The 25,298-nt window shown below is 35.4% G+C and overlaps 1 protein-coding gene across 3 annotated transcripts in view; it reads right to left on the bottom strand.

Annotated features, from left to right (window-relative positions):
* Window positions 1-24,224, bottom strand: part of LOC110504371 (glutamate receptor 3) — a 231,947-nt gene extending 207,723 nt beyond the window's left edge. For all 3 annotated transcript variants that reach the window (XM_036970540.2, XM_036970539.2, XM_036970543.2), the window contains exons 1-2: window positions 23,643-24,224; window positions 22,567-22,725 (exon numbers count right to left, since the gene is read on the bottom strand). In XM_036970540.2, the coding sequence (XP_036826435.1) occupies window positions 22,567-22,725; window positions 23,643-23,721 (238 nt within the window). In that variant the 5' untranslated portion in view covers window positions 23,722-24,224. The remainder of the gene's footprint in view (window positions 1-22,566; window positions 22,726-23,642) is intronic.
* Window positions 24,225-25,298: the final 1,074 nt, after the last annotated feature.

The following is a 25,298-nucleotide window of genomic DNA, read 5'->3' as shown; positions in this document are numbered from 1 at the left end:
CACTACTCTACTAGTTGTTTATGTACATATTGAATTCACTACTCTACTAGTTGTTTAAGTACATATTGAATCCACTACTCTACTAGTTGTTTAAGTACGTATTGAATTCACTACTCTACTAGTTGTTTAAGTACATATTGAATCCACTACTCTACTAGTTGTTTATGTACATATTGAATTCACTACTCTACTAGTTGTTTAAGTACATATTGAATCCACTACTCTACTAGTTGTTTAAGTACGTATTGAATTCACTACTCTACTAGTTGTTTATGTACATATTGAATTCACTACTCTACTAGTTGTTTAAGTACGTATTGAATTCACTACTCTACTAGTTGTTTAAGTACGTATTGAATTCACTACTCTACTAGTTGTTTATGTACATATTGAATTCACTACTCTACTAGTTGTTTAAGTACATATTGAATTCACTACTCTACTAGTTGTTTAAGCTGAAGTACATATTGAATTCACTACTCTACTAGTTGTTTAAGTACATATTGAATTCACTGCTCTACTAGTTGTTTAAGTACATATTGAATTCACTACTCTACTAGTTGTTTATGTACATATTGAATTCACTACTCTACTAGTTGTTTAAGTACATATTGAATTCACTACTCTACTAGTTGTTTATGTACATATTGAATTCACTGCTCTACTAGTTGTTTAAGTACATATTGAATTCACTGCTCTACTAGTTGTTTAAGTACATATTGAATTCACTACTCTACTAGTTGTTTAAGCTGAAGTACATATTGAATTCACTACTCTACTAGTTGTTTAAGTACGTATTGAATTCACTACTCTACTAGTTGTTTAAGCTGAAGTACATATTGAATTCACTACTCTACTAGTTGTTTAAGCTGAAGTACATATTGAATTCACTACTCTACTAGTTGTTTAAGTACGTATTGAATTCACTACTCTACTAGTTGTTTATGTACATATTGAATTCACTACTCTACTAGTTGTTTAAGCTGAAGTACATATTGAATTCACTACTCTACTAGTTGTTTATGTACATATTGAATCCACTACTCTACTAGTTGTTTAAGTACATATTGAATTCACTACTCTACTAGTTGTTTAAGCTGACGTACATATTGAATTCACTACTCTACTAGTTGTTTATGTACATATTGAATTCACTACTCTACTAGTTGTTTAAGTACGTATTGAATTCACTACTCTACTAGTTGTTTAAGTTTATGTACATATTGAATTCACTACTCTACTAGTTGTTTAAGCTGAAGTACATATTGAATTCACTACTCTACTAGTTGTTTAAGTACATATTGAATTCACTACTCTACTAGTTGTTTATGTACATATTGAATCCACTACTCTACTAGTTGTTTATGTACATATTGAATTCACTACTCTACTAGTTGTTTAAGTACATATTGAATTCACTACTCTACTAGTTGTTTAAGTACGTATTGAATTCACTACTCTACTAGTTGTTTAAGTACATATTGAATTCACTACTCTACTAGTTGTTTAAGTACATATTGAATTCACTACTCTACTAGTTGTTTAAGTACATATTGAATTCACTACTCTACTAGTTGTTTAAGTACATATTGAATTCACTACTCTACTAGTTGTTTAAGTACGTATTGAATTCACTACTCTACTAGTTGTTTATGTACATATTGAATCCACTACTCTACTAGTTGTTTATGTACATATTGAATTCACTACTCTACTAGTTGTTTAAGTACATATTGAATCCACTACTCTACTAGTTGTTTAAGTACATATTGAATTCACTACTCTACTAGTTGTTTATGTACATATTGAATCCACTACTCTACTAGTTGTTTATGTACATATCGAATTCACTACTCTACTAGTTGTTTATGTACATATTGAATCCACTGCTCTACTAGTTGTTTAAGCTGAAGTACATATTGAATCCACTACTCTACTAGTTGTTTAAGTACATATTGAATCCACTACTCTACTAGTTGTTTAAGTACATATTGAATTCACTACTCTACTAGTTGTTTATGTACATATTGAATCCACTACTCTACTAGTTGTTTAAGCTGAAGTACATATTGAATTCACTACTCTACTAGTTGTTTAAGTACGTATTGAATTCACTACTCTACTAGTTGTTTATGTACATATTGAATTCACTACTCTACTAGTTGTTTAAGTACATATTGAATTCACTACTCTACTAGTTGTTTATGTACATATTGAATTCACTACTCTACTAGTTGTTTAAGTACATATTGAATCCACTACTCTACTAGTTGTTTAAGTACATATTGAATCCACTACTCTACTAGTTGTTTAAGTACATATTGAATCCACTACTCTACTAGTTGTTTAAGTACATATTGAATCCACTACTCTACTAGTTGTTTAAGTACATATTGAATCCACTACTCTACTAGTTGTTTAAGTACATATTGAATTCACTACTCTACTAGTTGTTTAAGTACATATTGAATCCACTACTCTACTAGTTGTTTATGTACATATTGAATTCACTACTCTACTAGTTGTTTAAGTACATATTGAATTCACTACTCTACTAGTTGTTTAAGTACATATTGAATCCACTACTCTACTAGTTGTTTAAGTACGTATTGAATTCACTACTCTACTAGTTGTTTAAGTACATATTGAATCCACTACTCTACTAGTTGTTTATGTACATATTGAATTCACTACTCTACTAGTTGTTTAAGTACATATTGAATCCACTACTCTACTAGTTGTTTATGTACATATTGAATTCACTACTCTACTAGTTGTTTAAGTACGTATTGAATTCACTACTCTACTAGTTGTTTATGTACATATTGAATCCACTACTCTACTAGTTGTTTAGGTACGTATTGAATTCACTACTCTACTAGTGGTTTATGTACATATTGAATTCACTACTCTACTAGTTGTTTAAGTACATATTGAATCCACTACTCTACTAGTTGTTTAAGTACGTATTGAATTCACTACTCTACTAGTTGTTTAAGTACATATTGAATCCACTACTCTACTAGTTGTTTATGTACATATTGAATTCACTACTCTACTAGTTGTTTAAGTACATATTGAATCCACTACTCTACTAGTTGTTTAAGTACGTATTGAATTCACTACTCTACTAGTTGTTTAAGTACATATTGAATCCACTACTCTACTAGTTGTTTATGTACATATTGAATTCACTACTCTACTAGTTGTTTAAGTACATATTGAATCCACTACTCTACTAGTTGTTTAAGTACGTATTGAATTCACTACTCTACTAGTTGTTTATGTACATATTGAATTCACTACTCTACTAGTTGTTTAAGTACGTATTGAATTCACTACTCTACTAGTTGTTTAAGTACATATTGAATTCACTACTCTACTAGTTGTTTAAGTACATATTGAATTCACTACTCTACTAGTTGTTTAAGCTGAAGTACGTATTGAATTCACTACTCTACTAGTTGTTTATGTACATATTGAATTCACTACTCTACTAGTTGTTTAAGTACATATTGAATTCACTACTCTACTAGTTGTTTAAGCTGAAGTACATATTGAATTCACTACTCTACTAGTTGTTTAAGTACATATTGAATTCACTGCTCTACTAGTTGTTTAAGTACATATTGAATTCACTACTCTACTAGTTGTTTAAGCTGAAGTACATATTGAATTCACTACTCTACTAGTTGTTTAAGTACGTATTGAATTCACTACTCTACTAGTTGTTTAAGCTGAAGTACATATTGAATTCACTACTCTACTAGTTGTTTAAGCTGAAGTACATATTGAATTCACTACTCTACTAGTTGTTTAAGTACGTATTGAATTCACTACTCTACTAGTTGTTTATGTACATATTGAATTCACTACTCTACTAGTTGTTTAAGTACATATTGAATCCACTACTCTACTAGTTGTTTAAGTACATATTGAATTCACTACTCTACTAGTTGTTTAAGCTGAAGTACATATTGAATTCACTACTCTACTAGTTGTTTATGTACATATTGAATCCACTACTCTACTAGTTGTTTAAGTACATATTGAATTCACTACTCTACTAGTTGTTTAAGCTGACGTACATATTGAATTCACTACTCTACTAGTTGTTTATGTACATATTGAATCCACTACTCTACTAGTTGTTTATGTACATATTGAATTCACTACTCTACTAGTTGTTTAAGTACTTATTGAATTCACTACTCTACTAGTTGTTTAAGTTTATGTACATATTGAATTCACTACTCTACTAGTTGTTTAAGCTGAAGTACATATTGAATTCACTACTCTACTAGTTGTTTAAGTACATATTGAATTCACTACTCTACTAGTTGTTTATGTACATATTGAATCCACTACTCTACTAGTTGTTTATGTACATATTGAATTCACTACTCTACTAGTTGTTTAAGTACATATTGAATTCACTACTCTACTAGTTGTTTAAGCTGATGTACATATTGAATTCACTTCTCTACTAGTTGTTTAAGTACGTATTGAATTCACTACTCTACTAGTTGTTTAAGTACATATTGAATTCACTACTCTACTAGTTGTTTAAGTACGTATTGAATTCACTACTCTACTAGTTGTTTAAGTACGTATTGAATTCACTACTCTACTAGTTGTTTAAGTACATATTGAATTCACTACTCTACTAGTTGTTTAAGTACGTATTGAATTCACTACTCTACTAGTTGTTTAAGTACATATTGAATTCACTACTCTACTAGTTGTTTAAGTACATATTGAATTCACTACTCTACTAGTTGTTTAAGTACATATTGAATTCACTACTCTACTAGTTTTTTATGTACATATTGAATCCACTACTCTACTAGTTGTTTATGTACATATTGAATTCACTACTCTACTAGTTGTTTAAGTACATATTGAATTCACTACTCTACTAGTTGTTTAAGTACGTATTGAATTCACTACTCTACTAGTTGTTTAAGTACATATTGAATTCACTACTCTACTAGTTGTTTAAGTACATATTGAATTCACTACTCTACTAGTTGTTTAAGTACGTATTGAATTCACTACTCTACTAGTTGTTTAAGTACATATTGAATCCACTACTCTACTAGTTGTTTAAGCTGATGTACATATTGAATTCACTTCTCTACTAGTTGTTTAAGTACGTATTGAATTCACTACTCTACTAGTTGTTTAAGTACGTATTGAATTCACTACTCTACTAGTTGTTTATGTACATATTGAATTCACTACTCTACTAGTTGTTTATGTACATATTGAATTCACTACTCTACTAGTTGTTTAAGTACATATTGAATTCACTACTCTACTAGTTGTTTAAGTACATATTGAATTCACTACTCTACTAGTTGTTTAAGTACATATTGAATTCACTACTCTACTAGTTTTTTATGTACATATTGAATTCACTACTCTACTAGTTGTTTAAGTACATATTGAATTCACTACTCTACTAGTTGTTTAAGCTGAAGTACATATTGAATTCACTACTCTACTAGTTGTTTAAGTACGTATTGAATTCACTACTCTACTAGTTGTTTAAGCTGAAGTACATATTGAATTCACTACTCTACTAGTTGTTTAAGCTGAAGTACATATTGAATTCACTACTCTACTAGTTGTTTAAGTACGTATTGAATTCACTGCTCTACTAGTTGTTTATGTACATATTGAATCCACTACTCTACTAGTTGTTTAAGTACGTATTGAATCCACTACTCTACTAGTTGTTTATGTACATATTGAATTCACTACTCTACTAGTTGTTTAAGCTGAAGTACATATTGAATTCACTACTCTACTAGTTGTTTAAGCTGAAGTACATATTGAATTCACTACTCTACTAGTTGTTTAAGCTGAAGTACATATTGAATTCACTACTCTACTAGTTGTTTAGGTACATATTGAATCCACTACTCTGCTAGTTGTTTATGTACATATTGTATCCACTACTCTACTAGTTGTTTAAGTACATATTGAATCCACTACTCTACTAGTTGTTTAAGTACGTATTGAATCCACTGCTCTACTAGTTGTTTAAGCTGAAGTACATATTGAATTCACTACTCTACTAGTTGTTTAAGCTGAAGTACATATTGAATTCACTACTCTACTAGTTGTTTATGTACATATTGAATTCACTACTCTACTAGTTGTTTAAGTACATATTGAATTCACTGCTCTACTAGTTGTTTAAGCTGATGTACATATTGAATTCACTACTCTACTAGTTGTTTACGTACATATTGAATCCACTACTCTACTAGTTGTTTAAGCTGAAGTACATATTGAATTCACTACTCTACTAGTTGTTTAAGTACGTATTGAATTCACTACTCTACTAGTTGTTTAAGTACGTATTGAATTCACTACTCTACTAGTTGTTTAAGTACATATTGAATTCACTACTCTACTAGTTGTTTAAGTACATATTGAATTCACTACTCTACTAGTTGTTTAAGCTGAAGTACATATTGAATCCACTACTCTACTAGTTGTTTAAGTACATATTGAATCCACTACTCTACTAGTTGTTTAAGTACATATTGAATCCACTACTCTACTAGTTGTTTAAGTACATATTGAATTCACTACTCTACTAGTTGTTTAAGTACGTATTGAATTCACTACTCTACTAGTTGTTTATGTACATATTGAATCCACTACTCTACTAGTTGTTTAAGTACATATTGAATTCACTACTCTACTAGTTGTTTAAGTACGTATTGAATTCACTACTCTACTAGTTGTTTATGTACATATTGAATTCACTACTCTACTAGTTGTTTAAGTACGTATTGAATTCACTACTCTACTAGTTGTTTAAGCTGAAGTACATATTGAATCCACTACTCTACTAGTTGTTTAAGTACATATTGAATCCACTACTCTACTAGTTGTTTAAGTACATATTGAATTCACTACTCTACTAGTTGTTTAAGTACGTATTGAATTCACTACTCTACTAGTTGTTTATGTACATATTGAATCCACTACTCTACTAGTTGTTTATGTACATATTGAATCCACTACTCTACTAGTTGTTTATGTACATATTGAATCCACTACTCTACTAGTTGTTTAAGTACATATTGAATCCACTACTCTACTAGTTGTTTAAGTACATATTGAATCCACTACTCTACTAGTTGTTTAAGTACATATTGAATTCACTACTCTACTAGTTGTTTAAGTACGTATTGAATTCACTACTCTACTAGTTGTTTATGTACATATTGAATCCACTACTCTACTAGTTGTTTAAGTACATATTGAATCCACTACTCTACTAGTTGTTTAAGCTGATGTACATATTGAATTCACTACTCTACTAGTTGTTTATGTACATATTGAATTCACTGCTCTACTAGTTGTTTAAGCTGAAGTACATATTGAATTCACTACTCTACTAGTTGTTTAAGTACATATTGAATTCACTACTCTACTAGTTGTTTAAGTACATATTGAATTCACTACTCTACTAGTTGTTTAAGCTGAAGTACATATTGAATCCACTACTCTACTAGTTGTTTATGTACATATTGAATTCACTACTCTACTAGTTGTTTAAGTACGTATTGAATTCACTACTCTACTAGTTGTTTAAGTACATATTGAATTCACTACTCTACTAGTTGTTTAAGTACATATTGAATTCACTACTCTACTAGTTGTTTAAGTACATATTGAATTCACTACTCTACTAGTTGTTTAAGCTGAAGTACATATTGAATCCACTACTCTACTAGTTGTTTATGTACATATTGAATTCACTACTCTACTAGTTGTTTAAGTACGTATTGAATTCACTACTCTACTAGTTGTTTAAGTACATATTGAATTCACTGCTCTACTAGTTGTTTATGTACATATTGAATTCACTACTCTACTAGTTGTTTAAGTACATATTGAATCCACTACTCTACTAGTTGTTTAAGTACGTATTGAATTCACTACTCTACTAGTTGTTTAAGTACGTATTGAATTCACTGCTCTACTAGTTGTTTAAGTACATATTTAATTCACTACTCTACTAGTTGTTTAAGCTGAAGTACATATTGAATTCACTACTCTACTAGTTGTTTATGTACATATTGAATTCACTACTCTACTAGTTGTTTAAGTACGTATTGAATTCACTACTCTACTAGTTGTTTAAGTACATATTGAATTCACTACTCTACTAGTTGTTTATGTACATATTGAATTCACTACTCTACTAGTTGTTTAAGTACGTATTGAATTCACTACTCTACTAGTTGTTTAAGTACATATTGAATTCACTACTCTACTAGTTGTTTAAGTACATATTGAATTCACTACTCTACTAGTTGTTTATGTACATATTGAATTCACTGCTCTACTAGTTGTTTATGTACATATTGAATCCACTACTCTACTAGTTGTTTAAGTACGTATTGAATTCACTACTCTACTAGTTGTTTAAGTACGTATTGAATTCACTACTCTACTAGTTGTTTATGTACATATTGAATCCACTACTCTACTAGTTGTTTAAGTACGTATTGAATTCACTACTCTACTAGTTGTTTATGTACATATTGAATTCACTACTCTACTAGTTGTTTAAGCTGACGTACATATTGAATTCACTTCTCTACTAGTTGTTTAAGTACATATTGAATTCACTACTCTACTAGTTGTTTAAGTACATATTGAATTCACTACTCTACTAGTTGTTTAAGTACATATTGAATTCACTACTCTACTAGTTGTTTATGTACATATTGAATTCACTACTCTACTAGTTGTTTAAGCTGATGTACATATTGAATTCACTACTCTACTAGTTGTTTAAGTACATATTGAATCCACTACTCTACTAGTTGTTTAAGCTGATGTACATATTGAATTCACTACTCTACTAGTTGTTTAAGTACATATTGAATTCACTACTCTACTAGTTGTTTAAGCTGATGTACATATTGAATTCACTACTCTACTAGTTGTTTAAGTACGTATTGAATTCACTACTCTACTAGTTGTTTAAGTACGTATTGAATTCACTACTCTACTAGTTGTTTAAGTACGTATTGAATTCACTACTCTACTAGTTGTTTATGTACATATTGAATCCACTACTCTACTAGTTGTTTAAGTACGTATTGAATTCACTACTCTACTAGTTGTTTATGTACATATTGAATTCACTACTCTACTAGTTGTTTAAGTACATATTGAATTCACTACTCTACTAGTTGTTTAAGCTGACGTACATATTGAATTCACTACTCTACTAGTTGTTTAAGTACATATTGAATTCACTACTCTACTAGTTGTTTATGTACATATTGAATTCACTACTCTACTAGTTGTTTAAGTACATATTGAATTCACTACTCTACTAGTTGTTTATGTACATATTGAATCCACTACTCTACTAGTTGTTTAAGTACGTATTGAATTCACTACTCTACTAGTTGTTTATGTACATATTGAATTCACTACTCTACTAGTTGTTTATGTACATATTGAATTCACTACTCTACTAGTTGTTTATGTACATATTGAATTCACTACTCTACTAGTTGTTTATGTACATATTGAATTCACTACTCTACTAGTTGTTTATGTACATATTGAATCCACTACTCTACTAGTTGTTTAAGTACGTATTGAATTCACTACTCTACTAGTTGTTTATGTACATATTGAATTCACTACTCTACTAGTTGTTTATGTACATATTGAATCCACTACTCTACTAGTTGTTTAAGCTGAAGTACATATTGAATTCACTACTCTACTAGTTGTTTAAGCTGACGTACATATTGAATTCACTACTCTACTAGTTGTTTATGTACATATTGAATTCACTACTCTACTAGTTGTTTATGTACATATTGAATTCACTACTCTACTAGTTGTTTAAGCTGAAGTACATATTGAATTCACTACTCTACTAGTTGTTTATGTACATATTGAATTCACTACTCTACTAGTTGTTTAAGTACATATTGAATCCACTACTCTACTAGTTGTTTATGTACATATTGAATTCACTACTCTACTAGTTGTTTAAGTACGTATTGAATTCACTACTCTACTAGTTGTTTATGTACATATTGAATTCACTGCTCTACTAGTTGTTTAAGCTGAAGTACATATTGAATCCACTACTCTACTAGTTGTTTAAGTACATATTGAATCCACTACTCTACTAGTTGTTTAAGCTGAAGTACATATTGAATTCACTACTCTACTAGTTGTTTATGTACATATTGAATTCACTACTCTACTAGTTGTTTAAGTACATATTGAATTCACTACTCTACTAGTTGTTTATGTACATATTGAATCCACTACTCTACTAGTTGTTTAAGCTGAAGTACATATTGAATTCACTACTCTACTAGTTGTTTATGTACATATTGAATCCACTACTCTACTAGTTGTTTATGTACATATTGAATTCACTACTCTACTAGTTGTTTAAGTACATATTGAATCCACTACTCTACTAGTTGTTTATGTACATATTGAATCCACTACTCTACTAGTTGTTTAAGTACATATTGAATTCACTACTCTACTAGTTGTTTATGTACATATTGAATCCACTACTCTACTAGTTGTTTATGTACATATTGAATTCACTACTCTACTAGTTGTTTAAGCTGAAGTACATATTGAATTCACTACTCTACTAGTTGTTTAAGTACATATTGAATTCACTACTCTACTAGTTGTTTATGTACATATTGAATCCACTACTCTACTAGTTGTTTAAGCTGATGTACATATTGAATTCACTACTCTACTAGTTGTTTAAGTACATATTGAATTCACTACTCTACTAGTTGTTTAAGTACATATTGAATTCACTACTCTACTAGTTGTTTAAGTACATATTGAATCCACTACTCTACTAGTTGTTTATGTACATATTGAATCCACTACTCTACTAGTTGTTTAAGTACATATTGAATTCACTACTCTACTAGTTGTTTAAGTACATATTGAATCCACTACTCTACTAGTTGTTTAAGTACATATTGAATCCACTACTCTACTAGTTGTTTAAGCTGATGTACATATTGAATTCACTACTCTACTAGTTGTTTAAGTACATATTGAATTCACTACTCTACTAGTTGTTTAAGTACGTATTGAATTCACTACTCTACTAGTTGTTTATGTACATATTGAATTCACTACTCTACTAGTTGTTTAAGTACATATTGAATTCACTACTCTACTAGTTGTTTAAGTACGTATTGAATTCACTGCTCTACTAGTTGTTTAAGCTGAAGTACATATTGAATTCACTACTCTACTAGTTGTTTAAGTACGTATTGAATTCACTGCTCTACTAGTTGTTTAAGCTGAAGTACATATTGAATCCACTACTCTACTAGTTGTTTAAGTACGTATTGAATTCACTACTCTACTAGTTGTTTATGTACATATTGAATTCACTACTCTACTAGTTGTTTAAGTACATATTGAATCCACTACTCTACTAGTTGTTTAAGTACATATTGAATCCACTACTCTACTAGTTGTTTAAGCTGATGTACATATTGAATTCACTACTCTACTAGTTGTTTAAGTACATATTGAATTCACTACTCTACTAGTTGTTTAAGTACGTATTGAATTCACTACTCTACTAGTTGTTTATGTACATATTGAATTCACTACTCTACTAGTTGTTTAAGTACGTATTGAATTCACTACTCTACTAGTTGTTTATGTACATATTGAATTCACTACTCTACTAGTTGTTTAAGTACATATTGAATTCACTACTCTACTAGTTGTTTAAGTACGTATTGAATTCACTGCTCTACTAGTTGTTTAAGCTGAAGTACGTATTGAATTCACTACTCTACTAGTTGTTTAAGTACATATTGAATTCACTACTCTACTAGTTGTTTAAGTACATATTGAATTCACTACTCTACTAGTTGTTTATGTACATATTGAATTCACTACTCTACTAGTTGTTTAAGTACATATTGAATTCACTACTCTACTAGTTGTTTATGTACATATTGAATTCACTACTCTACTAGTTGTTTAAGTACATATTGAATTCACTACTCTACTAGTTGTTTAAGTACATATTGAATTCACTACTCTACTAGTTGTTTATGTACATATTGAATTCACTACTCTACTAGTTGTTTAAGTACATATTGAATTCACTGCTCTACTAGTTGTTTATGTACATATTGAATCCACTACTCTACTAGTTGTTTAAGTACATATTGAATTCACTGCTCTACTAGTTGTTTAAGCTGAAGTACATATTGAATTCACTCCTCTACTAGTTGTTTAAGCTGAAGTACGTATTGAATTCACTACTCTACTAGTTGTTTATGTACATATTGAATTCACTACTCTACTAGTTGTTTATGTACATATTGAATCCACTACTCTACTAGTTGTTTAAGCTGATGTACATATTGAATTCACTACTCTACTAGTTGTTTAAGTACATATTGAATCCACTACTCTACTAGTTGTTTATGTACATATTGAATCCACTACTCTACTAGTTGTTTACGTACATATTGAATCCACTACTCTACTAGTTGTTTATGTACATATTGAATCCACTACTCTACTAGTTGTTTAAGTACATATTGAATTCACTACTCTACTAGTTGTTTAAGTACGTATTGAATTCACTACTCTACTAGTTGTTTAAGTACATATTGAATTCACTACTCTACTAGTTGTTTAAGTACATATTGAATTCACTACTCTACTAGTTGTTTAAGCTGACGTACATATTGAATTCACTACTCTACTAGTTGTTTAAGTACATATTGAATTCACTACTCTACTAGTTGTTTAAGTACATATTGAATTCACTACTCTACTAGTTGTTTAAGTACGTATTGAATTCACTACTCTACTAGTTGTTTAAGTACATATTGAATTCACTACTCTACTAGTTGTTTAAGTACATATTGAATTCACTACTCTACTAGTTGTTTATGTACATATTGAATTCACTACTCTACTAGTTGTTTAAGTACATATTGAATTCACTACTCTACTAGTTGTTTAAGTACGTATTGAATTCACTGCTCTACTAGTTGATTAAGTACGTATTGAATCCACTACTCTACTAGTTGTTTATGTACATATTGAATTCACTACTCTACTAGTTGTTTAAGTACATATTGAATCCACTACTCTACTAGTTGTTTATGTACATATTGAATTCACTACTCTACTAGTTGTTTAAGTACATATTGAATTCACTACTCTACTAGTTGTTTAAGTACATATTGAATTCACTACTCTACTAGTTGTTTAAGTACATATTGAATTCACTACTCTACTAGTTGTTTACGTACATATTGAATTCACTACTCTACTAGTTGTTTAAGTACATATTGAATTCACTACTCTACTAGTTGTTTAAGTACATATTGAATTCACTACTCTACTAGTTGTTTAAGCTGAAGTACATATTGAATTCACTACTCTACTAGTTGTTTAAGTACGTATTGAATTCACTGCTCTACTAGTTGTTTAAGTACATATTGAATTCACTACTCTACTAGTTGTTTAAGTACATATTGAATCCACTACTCTACTAGTTGTTTAAGTACATATTGAATTCACTACTCTACTAGTTGTTTACGTACATATTGAATTCACTACTCTACTAGTTGTTTAAGTACATATTGAATTCACTACTCTACTAGTTGTTTAAGTACATATTGAATTCACTACTCTACTAGTTGTTTAAGTACATATTGAATTCACTACTCTACTAGTTGTTTAAGTACATATTGAATCCACTACTCTACTAGTTGTTTAAGTACATATTGAATTCACTGCTCTACTAGTTGTTTAAGCTGAAGTACGTATTGAATTCACTGCTCTACTAGTTGTTTAAGTACATATTGAATTCACTACTCTACTAGTTGTTTAAGTACGTATTGAATTCACTACTCTACTAGTTGTTTAAGTACATATTGAATTCACTACTCTACTAGTTGTTTAAGTACATATTGAATTCACTGCTCTACTAGTTGTTTAAGCTGAAGTACGTATTGAATTCACTGCTCTACTAGTTGTTTAAGTACATATTGAATTCACTACTCTACTAGTTGTTTAAGTACATATTGAATCCACTACTCTACTAGTTGTTTAAGTACGTATTGAATTCACTACTCTACTAGTTGTTTAAGTACATATTGAATTCACTACTCTACTAGTTGTTTAAGTACATATTGAATTCACTACTCTACTAGTTGTTTAAGCTGACGTACATATTGAATTCACTACTCTACTAGTTGTTTACGTACATATTGAATTCACTCCTCTACTAGTTGTTTAAGCCGACGTACATATTGAATTCACTACTCTACTAGTTGTTTACGTACATATTGAATTCACTACTCTACTAGTTGTTTACGTACATATTGAATTCACTCCTCTACTAGTTGTTTAGGCTGACGTACATATTGAATTCACTACTCTACTAGTTGTTTAAGCTGACGTACATATTGAATTCACTACTCTACTAGTTGTTTACGTACATATTGAATCCACTACTCTACTAGTTGTTTACGTACATATTGAATTCACTACTCTACTAGTTGTTTACGTACATATTGAATTCACTACTCTACCAGTAGCAGTTGTTTAATCGACATACGCATCATCCTCACTGACTTCGTCAGAGCTTTTCTTTGAGGACTATGACCAGGGCCCACACCCACAAAGAATAGGAGTGCTGATCTGGGATCAGGTCCTTATCTGTCCATTTCAATTTATTAATAACAATATAAAAAAGGCCTACTCAGAGAGGCCCAGACTGATTCAACTGTGGTATGGAAAGCTTCAGCAGCATCAGAATGGCTCAACAAACGACTGACTCTCTATTCAACAATGTTCATCTCTGGTCACATTCAGAGAGAGGTTTCTGGCACTGATCCGGAGTGAACATCTAAGGACTATTGTTGGTACAGGGGTTTGTGTGTGTGTGCATACGATCATGCATGCTTGTGTGTGTGTGTGTGTGTGTGTAGACTATTGTGCTGTCTGCTATTTGCAGGCTCAGCTTGACAGGACTCCCAGATGCTACACTAGAGCTAGCTACCTGAACAGGAAACAAGAGGCTTGTATCTGATCTAGAATATGCTGCTGATCATGTTGAAGGAGAATAATGTCATTCCAATGTTAAATCATATTCTCAAAGCCCCAACTCAAAGTCCTAGTCAGGTCCAGCAACAGTTTGACAGCCTTCATGTTGAGTAGAAGACTGAGTCTACCTAGGTGTCACTACAGACCCTGTTTCGATTCCGGGCTGTATCACAACCGGCCATGATTCGGGAGTCCCATAGGGTGGCGCACAGTGGCCCAGCGTCGTCCGGGTTACGGTTTGGCTAGGGTAGGCCGTCAATGTAAATAAGATTTTGCTCTTAACTGACTTGCCTGATTAAAGTTTAATAAATATAAAATTACAAAAAAATACATATTTCCCTTTATAGTGCACTACTTTTGACCAGGGCCCAGGGCCTGTAGTAGAGCACTACAGTTGACCAGGGCCCGTAGTAGAGCACTACAGTTGACCAGGGCCCGTAGCAGAGCACTACATTTGACCAGGGCCCATAGTAGAGCACAACAGTTGACCAGGGCCCGTAGTAGAGCCCTGCATTTGACCAGGGCCCGTAGTAGAGCCCTGCATTTGACCAGGGCCCGTAGTAAAGCCCTGCATTTTACAAGGACCCAGTGTGTCCTGCTCATACAGTAGAAGAGGCAGATTCAAACCCCAGCAGATGACTTCAAAAACACATCAAAGAAACCGTTCCCACAACAAACAGGAATGGCTGTGAGACAACGTTCCACTGTTTTCAGTGCAGAGACAGACAGAGCACACGTTGCTTTTCCACACCTTCCTCAACATCAAAGGCTCGTACGTTTCTCACACACAGAGTATGGCGGCACACACACAAAACGCACCCACACACACGCACACTCTTCATGGAGCTGCTATAAGACGTGAATGGTGACATGATTGTGTGTGAATGAGAAAGCAGAAATGGCGCCCTCAGGAGCCCGACCCTCTCTCTAAGCCACGAGGGAGAAGACTGTCTCTGCTTCTGCCTGCCTTCATGGTTTTAATTTGATTCTGATATCAATCCCTCTTTCTCCCATGCTCCCCTGCTCCTTCAACACGCGTGAAATTACCAACGCCGTTATCTATAATTTATTTACTCATTTGCTTATTGTTTCTGTGTCCCTATCAACAGCGTGAAGGAGAGGGTGCAGGGCGTGTTCGTTAACTAGGACGCAGCGGTAACAGCCCACGCTTCTCTGGCTGGCTAACTGTGATATGGGAGCTTTGCTTTCTCTGCTTCCTCTCTACCTCTCAGACCCACCTCCCCACCTCTCAGACCCACCTCTCCACCACCCCAACTTTCAGATCCACCTATCAGACCCACCTCTCTACTGACCCACCTCTTAGACCCACCTCTCTACCGACCCACCTTTCCACCTGCCCACCTCTCAGACCCACCCAACTCTGACCCACACCACCAGCACCCCACCTCTCAGATCCACCTTTCATACCCACCTCAGAGCCACCCACCTCTCAGACCCACCTCTCCACCACCCCACCTCTCAGATCCACCTCTCTACTGACCCACCTTTCTACCTCCCCACCTCTCAGACCCACCTCTCTACTGAGCCACCTGTCCACCCCAACTCTCCACCACCCCACCTCTCAGATCCACCTATCAGACCCACCTCTCTATTGACCCACCTCTCAGACCCAACTCTCTACCGACCCACCTTTCCACCTCAGACCCACCCACCTCTGACCCACCCACCTCTCAGACTCACCTCTCCACTGCAGGACTCAGTCCCAACTAATTTACCGGTTTGGGTATGGTGAGGGGGGTATGGATTTTATTTTCCCATCAGCCAATGACAGCGCAATGAGGCAATATGAGGTCTGTGTGCTAATGAGCTGACAGTGCAGTGGGGGCTGAGCTGAGGAGACAGAGGAGAGGAAAGGGGACAAGAGGAGAGGAGACAAGACGAGAAGAGTGGAGAGGAGAGGAGAGCCACAATGACCAGCGGGCCAGACACATCGGGCCAATGTGGTTCCAATTACACAGACGAGGTTTGTGGGTTTAATTCCTGGATGGGCCACGTGTTCTGAATAGGCTGCATGTGTTAAACTGTACGATGCTTTGGATAAACATGTCTGCTGGATGACTGTTCCACATTATGTTTTATATGAGTGGGCAGAACCACAGAGGACCAGAGACGTCTGTTTACAACGCTCTGCAGCAGAACACTATATGATGTCAAGAGTAGGCCATTGTCTTTTCCCTGTCTGGGCAAACCTTTTGACCACATCTAGATGCTGAGTCTACCGAGAGTGTCTACCGAGATTCTTTACCGGGAGTGTCTACCAAGAGTGTCTACAGTGACACTACAGTGACCCTACTGTGAGTCTACCGTGATCCGAGCTCCGCCTACCTGGCAGGCCCAGAGAGCAAATCGAGCGCAGCTATAGGCCTACGGCTGGCCAATCAGACAGCTCAGATCATCGTGTCTGCACAGTTTCCTCGAGCCATAGACTGTAAAAAGAAACCTAGAATGCATTGCAAACGTTTAAAACATTGACTAGAGAGAGATAACGAACAGAGTAAAGAACTGCTTTTTATGACCAAGTTCACGTTTATGTTGTTATACAGCACTGTCAACACTTTGTTCAACATTTTATGAGCCATAAAATGCGAGGTCTCCCTACTTTCACTTACAATGAATGAGTACACCAAAGTGTTCCGAAAAGCTTGTTGTTAGTTTTTGTCTTTTTTAATATCGAGGGAATATTTCTCTGGTCTTAGGAGGAACAACATGAATTGGTGCATGAGGCAGAAATAATCTAGTGCGACTTTAGTTCTCCATCAGCTGGAAGGCTGTCCTCTTTTCTCAGCGGAGGGAAGGAGACAAAAGGGATTGAGTCGGGTGAGAGGCAGCCTCACACTGTCCTCAACAGGACTACCGCTCAGGACAGTGGTGTCTATCACAGGTGACAGATATTTTAAACAAACAAAAATTGTTACAACAACAAGAAAATAGCTTCAAGTGTCCAAATACTGGTGGAGTCTACTAATAAAAGAATGGACCTGACCAGAGAGGTCCAGGTCCTGAAGAACAGTTTGCTGTTCTCCCAGGGTCAGCTCGATGAGTTGAAACAGGAGAACGGCAAGAAGACAGCAATCTGCAAGTCATTGAGAGAGGACATCAGTTCTGTGTCTGAATCCAAGATGACAAGGGAGGGACAATCAAGGCAGAATAGCATGGTTGTGGACGGAATTGCAGAATCTCCACATGAGACCTGGACGGAGTCTGAGGACAATGTGAGGGAAATTATCTCTGAGAAATTGAAGATGGACACACAGGAAGATTGAGGTGGGGTGCGCTCACAGGAATGGAAAACCCATGACAGTCCCAGGCGACAGGCCCAGGCCGATAGTGGTCAAGTTCCTGAGGTTCAAGGACAAGGTAACTGTTCTGGAAAAGCCAAGAATGTGAGAGGAACGTACATCTTCAACAAGGTCTATCCTGAAGCTGTGCACCAGAAGAGGAAAGAACTGATCCCAGCCATGAAAGCTGCCACAGCACATGGGGACATTGCTTACAACCTCTATGACAGGATCATTATCCACTCTCCTTCGCAGAAGCCTGGACGGGATGAGAGAGCAAAGACTATGAGTTCGTAGCTTCAACCCCACAGCACACACCAGTTGATTAATGGACTGCTGAATGTATATATTTTTTTGTCTTGCTTTGTCTGCTCTTTTCCATATTATATCTATCTCTGATAAGCCAACCAGGAAAGGGCTGAAAATAGCCCATATGAATATATGTAGCAATATAAATAAGGTTAATGAAATCAGTATCTTGCTAACATCAGGTAACATTCATATATTAGCCATTTCTGAGACTCATTTACATAATTAATTTGATGATACAGCAGTAGCAATACAAGGATATAACATCTATAGAAGAGACAAATGCTTATAGGGGAAGTGTTGCTGTGTGTGTTATATATATATATATTCAGAGCCATATCCCTATAATGCTTAGAGAAGATCTTATGTCAAGTGTTATTGAAGTGTTGTGCCAAGTGAACATGCAACCACGCCTAAAGCCTTTTCCTTTGGGGTGTTGCTACAGGCCACCAAGTGCTAACAGTCAGAATCTAAATAATGTGTCAAATCCTTGATAGTGTATGTGATGTATACAGAGAGGTTTACTTTCTTGGGGACCTGAATATTGACTGGTTTTCATCAAGCTGTCTGCTCAAGAGGAAGCTTCTCACTGTAACCAGTGCCTGTAATCTGGTTCAGGTTATTAATCAATCTACCAGGGTGTTTACAAACACTACAGGAACAAGATCATCCACATGTATCGATCACATTTTTACTAATACTGTAGAACTTTGTTCTAAAGCTGTATCTGTACCCATTGGATGCAGTAATCACAATATAGTGGCTATAATCCTGAAAGCCAAAGTTCCAAAAGCTGGGCCTAAAATAGTGTGAGAAATCATACACAAGATTTTGCTGTGACTTTTATGTGGATGATGTTAAAAATATTTATTGGTCTGATGTGATCAATAAGGAGCATCCAGATGCTGCACTTGATAAATTCATGAAATTGCTTCTTACAATTATTGATGCACCTGTAAAGAAACTGACTGTTAGAACTGTTAAGGCTCCATGGATTGAGGCGGAATTTAAAAACTGTATGGTTGAAAGATGGTGCAAAAGGAGTGGCTAATAAGTCTGCCTGTACATCCGACTGGTTGACTTACTGCAAATTGAGAAATTATGTGACTAAACTCAACAAAAAATAAGAAACTGTATTATGAAGCAAAGATCAATGATATAAAGACTGATGGAAAAACAAAAAACTTGGAGTACTTTAAATGAAATATGGGCAGAAAGACAAATTCAACTCCATCAATTCCATCTTTCATCAAATCAGATGGCTTATTCATCACAAAACCATTTGATGTTGCCAATTAAGTTAATGATCACTTCACTGGCAAAGTGGGAAAACTTAAGCAGGAAATGCCAACAACGAACAGTGAGCCATCGTATTCATGCATAAAAAAAAACTAATAATAAAAGACAATCATTGGAAGTTTGAATTTTGTAAAGTTAGTGTGGGAGAGGTGAAACATTGTTGTTATCGATCAATAATGACAAACCTCCTGGCACTGACAACATTGATGGAAAGCTACTGAAGATGGTAGCTGACTCTATAGCCACTCCTATCTGTCATATCTTTAATCTGAGCCTAGAGGAAAGTATTTGTCCTCGGGGCTGGAGGGAAGCCAAAGTCATTCCGCTACCCAAGAGCCTTTACTGGTTCTAACAGCATACCTATACGCTTGCTGCCAGCTCATCGCAAACTGTTTGAAAAAAAATGGTGTTTGACCAAATACAATGCTTTTTCTCTGTAAACAAATTAAACAACAGACTTTCAGCACACTTATAGAGAAGGGCACTGAACATGTACTGCACTGACACAAATTACTGATGATTGGTTGAAAGAAATTGATCAAATGATTGTGGGAGCTGTATTGTTAGATTTCAGTGCAGCCTTTGATATTATTGACCATAAAATGTTGTTAAAAAAATATTGTGTTATGGCTTTTCAACCTCTGCCGTATCATGGATTCAGAGCTATCTACTAGAACTCAAAGGGTTTTCTTTAATGGAAGCGTCTCTAATGTCAAACATGTAAAGTGTGGTGTACCGCAGGGCAGCTTTCTAGGCCCTCTGCTCTTTTTATTTTTACCAATGACCTGCCACTGGCATTAAACAAAGCATGTGTCTATGTATGCTGATGATTCAACCATATACACATCAGCAACCACAGCTGATGAACTCACTGAAACCCTTAAAGTGGTGCAGTCTGTTTTGGAATGGGTAGCCATTAATAAACTGGTCCATTAATAAACTGAGAAACAAGCCGATCTGACATCTCTAAAAACTAAGAACATAGCATTTGGTACAAATCATTCCCTAAGTTCTAGACCTCAGCTCAATATGGTAATGAATGGTGTGGCTTTTGAACAAGTTGAAGAGACTAAATTACTTGGCGATACCTTTGATTGTAAACTGTCATGGTCAAAACATATAGATTCAATGGTTGTAAAGATGGGGAGAGGTCTGTCTGTAATAAAGATATACTCTGATTTGACACCAACACTCCACAAAGCAAGTCCTGCAGGCACTAGTTTTATCTAATCTTGATTATTGTCCAGTCGTGTGGTCCAGTGCTGCAAAGAAAGACCTACCTACTTAAGCTGCAGCTGGCCCAGAACAGAGTGGCACGTATTGCTCTTCATTGTAATCAGAGGGCTGATATAAATACTATGAATGCCAGTCTCTCTTGGTTAAGAGTTGAGAAGAGACTGACTGCATCACTTCTTTTTATAAAAAAAAAACATTAAGTTGTTGAAAATCCCAAATTGTTTGCATAGTCAACTTACACACAGCTCTGACACACAAACTTACCCCACCAGACATTTTCACAGTCCCCAAATCCATAACAAATTCCAGAGAGTGTACAGTATTATATAGAGCTATTACTGCATGGAACTCTGTTCCATCTCGTATTGCTCAAATAAACAGCAAACCTGGTTTCAAAAAACAGATAAAGCAACACGGCACAACGACTCTCCTCCATTGGACCTCGATCGTTTGAGTATTTATTGATATGTAGGCTACGTGTGCCTTTAAAAATGGTTTTATGTAGTTCTGTCCTTGAGCTGTTGTCTATTAACGTTCTGTATTATGTCATGTTTTGTGTTGGACCCCAGAAAGGGAAGCTGCTGCTTTTGCAACAGCTAATGGGGATCCTAATAAAATACTAAATATTCCCTCCCTTCCCTCAGACTGACCATCAGATAGATGCAAGCCATCAATCCAGTAAAATACAATACATTATTCTGCTCACTCAGCTGTGCCTCATAGTAATTCAACAAATGATCTATTACCAGTGTGATCATATAGCAATTTTAAAAAAATATAGAATTTCAAAATGGCCTGAGAACAACAACATTGCCAGGGGAATTCAAGCATAGCCAATATGCAGGGATGATATATTGGGCCTATAGCCTACTGCACAAGCCTCATTGCTGCACAACTGTTTTTAATAGGTTAATGTTGAATAGGCTTAATACATTTAAATGTATGTTTATTTGTTTTTATCTGAGCGGTAGATCTCGTCATGCATTTTGACTCAGAAAGTGATCTTGACTCAAAAGTTGGTGACCACTGGTGTAGCGCAACAACAGTGAACCATTGACACATCTAAAGGCATTCTGTCCCGCCACCCTGAGTACCCTGGTCTTATCTACAGTTGGTTTACACGCTTGCAGCTAAAGCAGACCAAGCAAGAGATTTTTATACAAATGTCGTGTGTGTGTGTGTGTCTTTTGTGTTTGCGCACTTGTGTTTTCAAGGGGGAATTCTGGACATATTCAGAGCAAAGGGAGATTTTAATTGAAAACAGCTCTGTACTTACATGCATGGGTGACTGAGAAGCTGTTGGACGACTCGAGGTTGTCTACATTGTAATTGAGATGGAAGGGTTTCTCCGTAGTGTTCTGGTTGGTGTTGTAGAGCTGAACAGCGAACCTAAACGCACTGTGCTCCTGCACAGTGGACCGCATGAACAGACCCCCTAGAAGACATACAGATACATAATCAACTTTGGCTACCATTTCCCATCATCATTATTTACACACATTTTACATCCTAATCTCTCTGCCTCAGCTTTTTATTATAGAGGCCACAGGGAACCCCTGGCCCTCGCAAAACCAACACACGGATGTTAGGTACAGTCTTAGAAAAATGGATTCCAAAAGGGTTCTTTGGGCGTTCCCGTAGGATAACTATTTTTGGTTCCAGGTAGAACCGTTTTGGGTTCCATATAGAACCCTCTGTGGAAGGGGTTCTACATTTAACCCAAACAGGTTCTAACTGAAAGCAAAAAGGGTTCTTCAAAGTGTGGGGACTGTGGGGACTGCCGAGGAAGCATTTTAGGTTCTAGATAACACCTTTTATTTAAGAGGGTAGCCTATGGCCTGTCGGGCAAAACTTAAGGAAGATACTTGAGGAAGAGACTTGAATGTAGCTTACATGAGCACTTTTTGTAGCTGCAGGGATTCTCATCGTTCTGTTTATACAAGGATCTCAAGTGTTAAACCAAACACCACAGATCATGTAAACAGGACCATGTCTCAAATTAATTTGGAGAAAGAGATCACACATAATCCATCTTTTCTCCTCATCATTCGGTCTACATAAATCTGTTATTTCGGGAATTGTGCCCGCCAATTTTCACCCTTATAAAGTTGCAACCTTTTCTATTCAATGTGGTAGTTTGTTTCAAGCATTTTGGTAACATTGAATTTCTTAACATCTGTAACCAAAGTGACAGCGCAAGTTCACAATTTCTTAATGCAAGCAAAGCAAGTTAGCCCACTTAATAACACACAATAAAGGTCCTACTCCGAAGATAAAACAAGACGGTATTATCCATAAAATTATGGGTAAAAATGAATTTAATTATTTAGAATTATTTTATGATCCACTTACCTATATTAATCTGATTGGGAAATCCCGCGAGTGATCTGCCCGAAAGCCACAATAAAAATAAGACGCATTTTTGTGCCATTTTATCAATTTCTCCAACCTGCGTACTCAACTCCTTAAACAGCCTGCCTAAGCAAATTCAGAAGCAAACCCGCGGACGCTGAAAATCCTCCAGATTTATGATGGTCGCTCACAGTGCACCAATTGCTTACAAGGCTGCGGAGCAATTTTCTGCAACTGCGAGGGAGAGAGAGACTTATCCGTCCCAAAGATGGTGGTGGAGAAACAAGCCGATCTGATTAAGAAAACAAGCTTCTCCGATTGGGCCTTTGGCGATTTGGATCAAATGTTATCTGACGTTGAATCAAAAAGCTTCCCTCCTTCTGTGTGTACCGGACAACGTTACTGGGTTTCGCTAGCCCAGCTCGGTTCCACTAGTAAGACTGACTGCAAGACACAAGTGCCACGCTCGTCCACATTACCCCGCGCGCAATCAATAGGAGAAAGCACTGCAATCACAGGCGTCCAATGCTTTTCAATTGGCTACAGTAGCTAACCGCTTACAGCTGGTGCAGCTGCCGCCTCAAGGATATGATGAGGGGAAGTTGGCGTTAGTGAGCACGGATAGGGTAAAGGAAAAACCAAAGAACACAAGTGGATTCATAATTAGAAGCTATTCAAAACCTCCCGGAATAAAGTATACATAACCTCTGGTATTCGTGAATGTGTTGTCATACCGCTATGAACAGAAGTGAATTACTTGTATTGTTAAACATCTATATAGACTAACCTGTTTAAAAAACATATGGACTATCTTTGATTTCCTAATTATTTTTAAAAGCGTGGGCAAACTGTATCCTAACGTGAAGTACTATGCAAACATGTCTGTGTCCTCCTCGCTCTCCTTTCAGAACCCGGATAGAGAGCGCAGCATGAGGAGCTGTCCATAGTGCTGAAGTGAGTGGAACTCGGGAACGAGAGAAACACACTAAAACACTGTTGGTATTTACGCCTTAAAGTCTAAATGTTCATGGTTAGATCTCTCTATTTGTTACTGGTCGTTTTTAATTAAAATTTCCATAATTACTGTACCTTTCTTTCACTTATGACGCATGATTGCCATTGCGAATCTCTTTTTCTGAACCCACTACAGCTATATATATATTTATATGTATGGCTCTGTTGCCTACCACCAATTTTTCGGTTCTCTATGTGTAGCCTAGTTACTATTTTCTAGAAAGTTCTCAGTGAGTTTATTCTCCTAACAGCCACTCTCTCTCTCTCTCACTACCCGTCTATCATCACTGTGTTCCAGCCAAACAGAGGAGCAGTTAGCGGATTACTGCGTCATTTATCAACCGCAGCAAAGCTCTTCGAAAATTGAGTTTTTAATTGCATTGCAAATGGGCAAGACTTCAGCCATTGATACTGTAATAGACTGCTTTCCAAATGACCCAGGGTCGACTGTCCGCCCTGTCAAAATATACCTATTAGCACTAATAGACCCCAAGAGCAATGTCTCAGGATCGGCAGTCCGCCCTGTCAAACTATACCTATTAGCATTAACAGATCCAAGAGCACTGAGTCAGGATCGACAGTCCTCCCTGTAGAACTATAGATACTAACACTAATAGACCCTGAGAGCAATGAGTCAGGATC

This window comes from Oncorhynchus mykiss, chromosome 25 (genome assembly GCF_057628025.1).
Source record: "Oncorhynchus mykiss isolate SJ-2025 chromosome 25, ASM5762802v1, whole genome shotgun sequence".
Classification (NCBI taxonomy): Eukaryota; Metazoa; Chordata; class Actinopteri; order Salmoniformes; family Salmonidae; genus Oncorhynchus; species Oncorhynchus mykiss.
The sequence above is the reverse complement of the archived record's forward strand: the minus strand, read 5'-3'. Positions and strand labels throughout refer to the sequence as shown.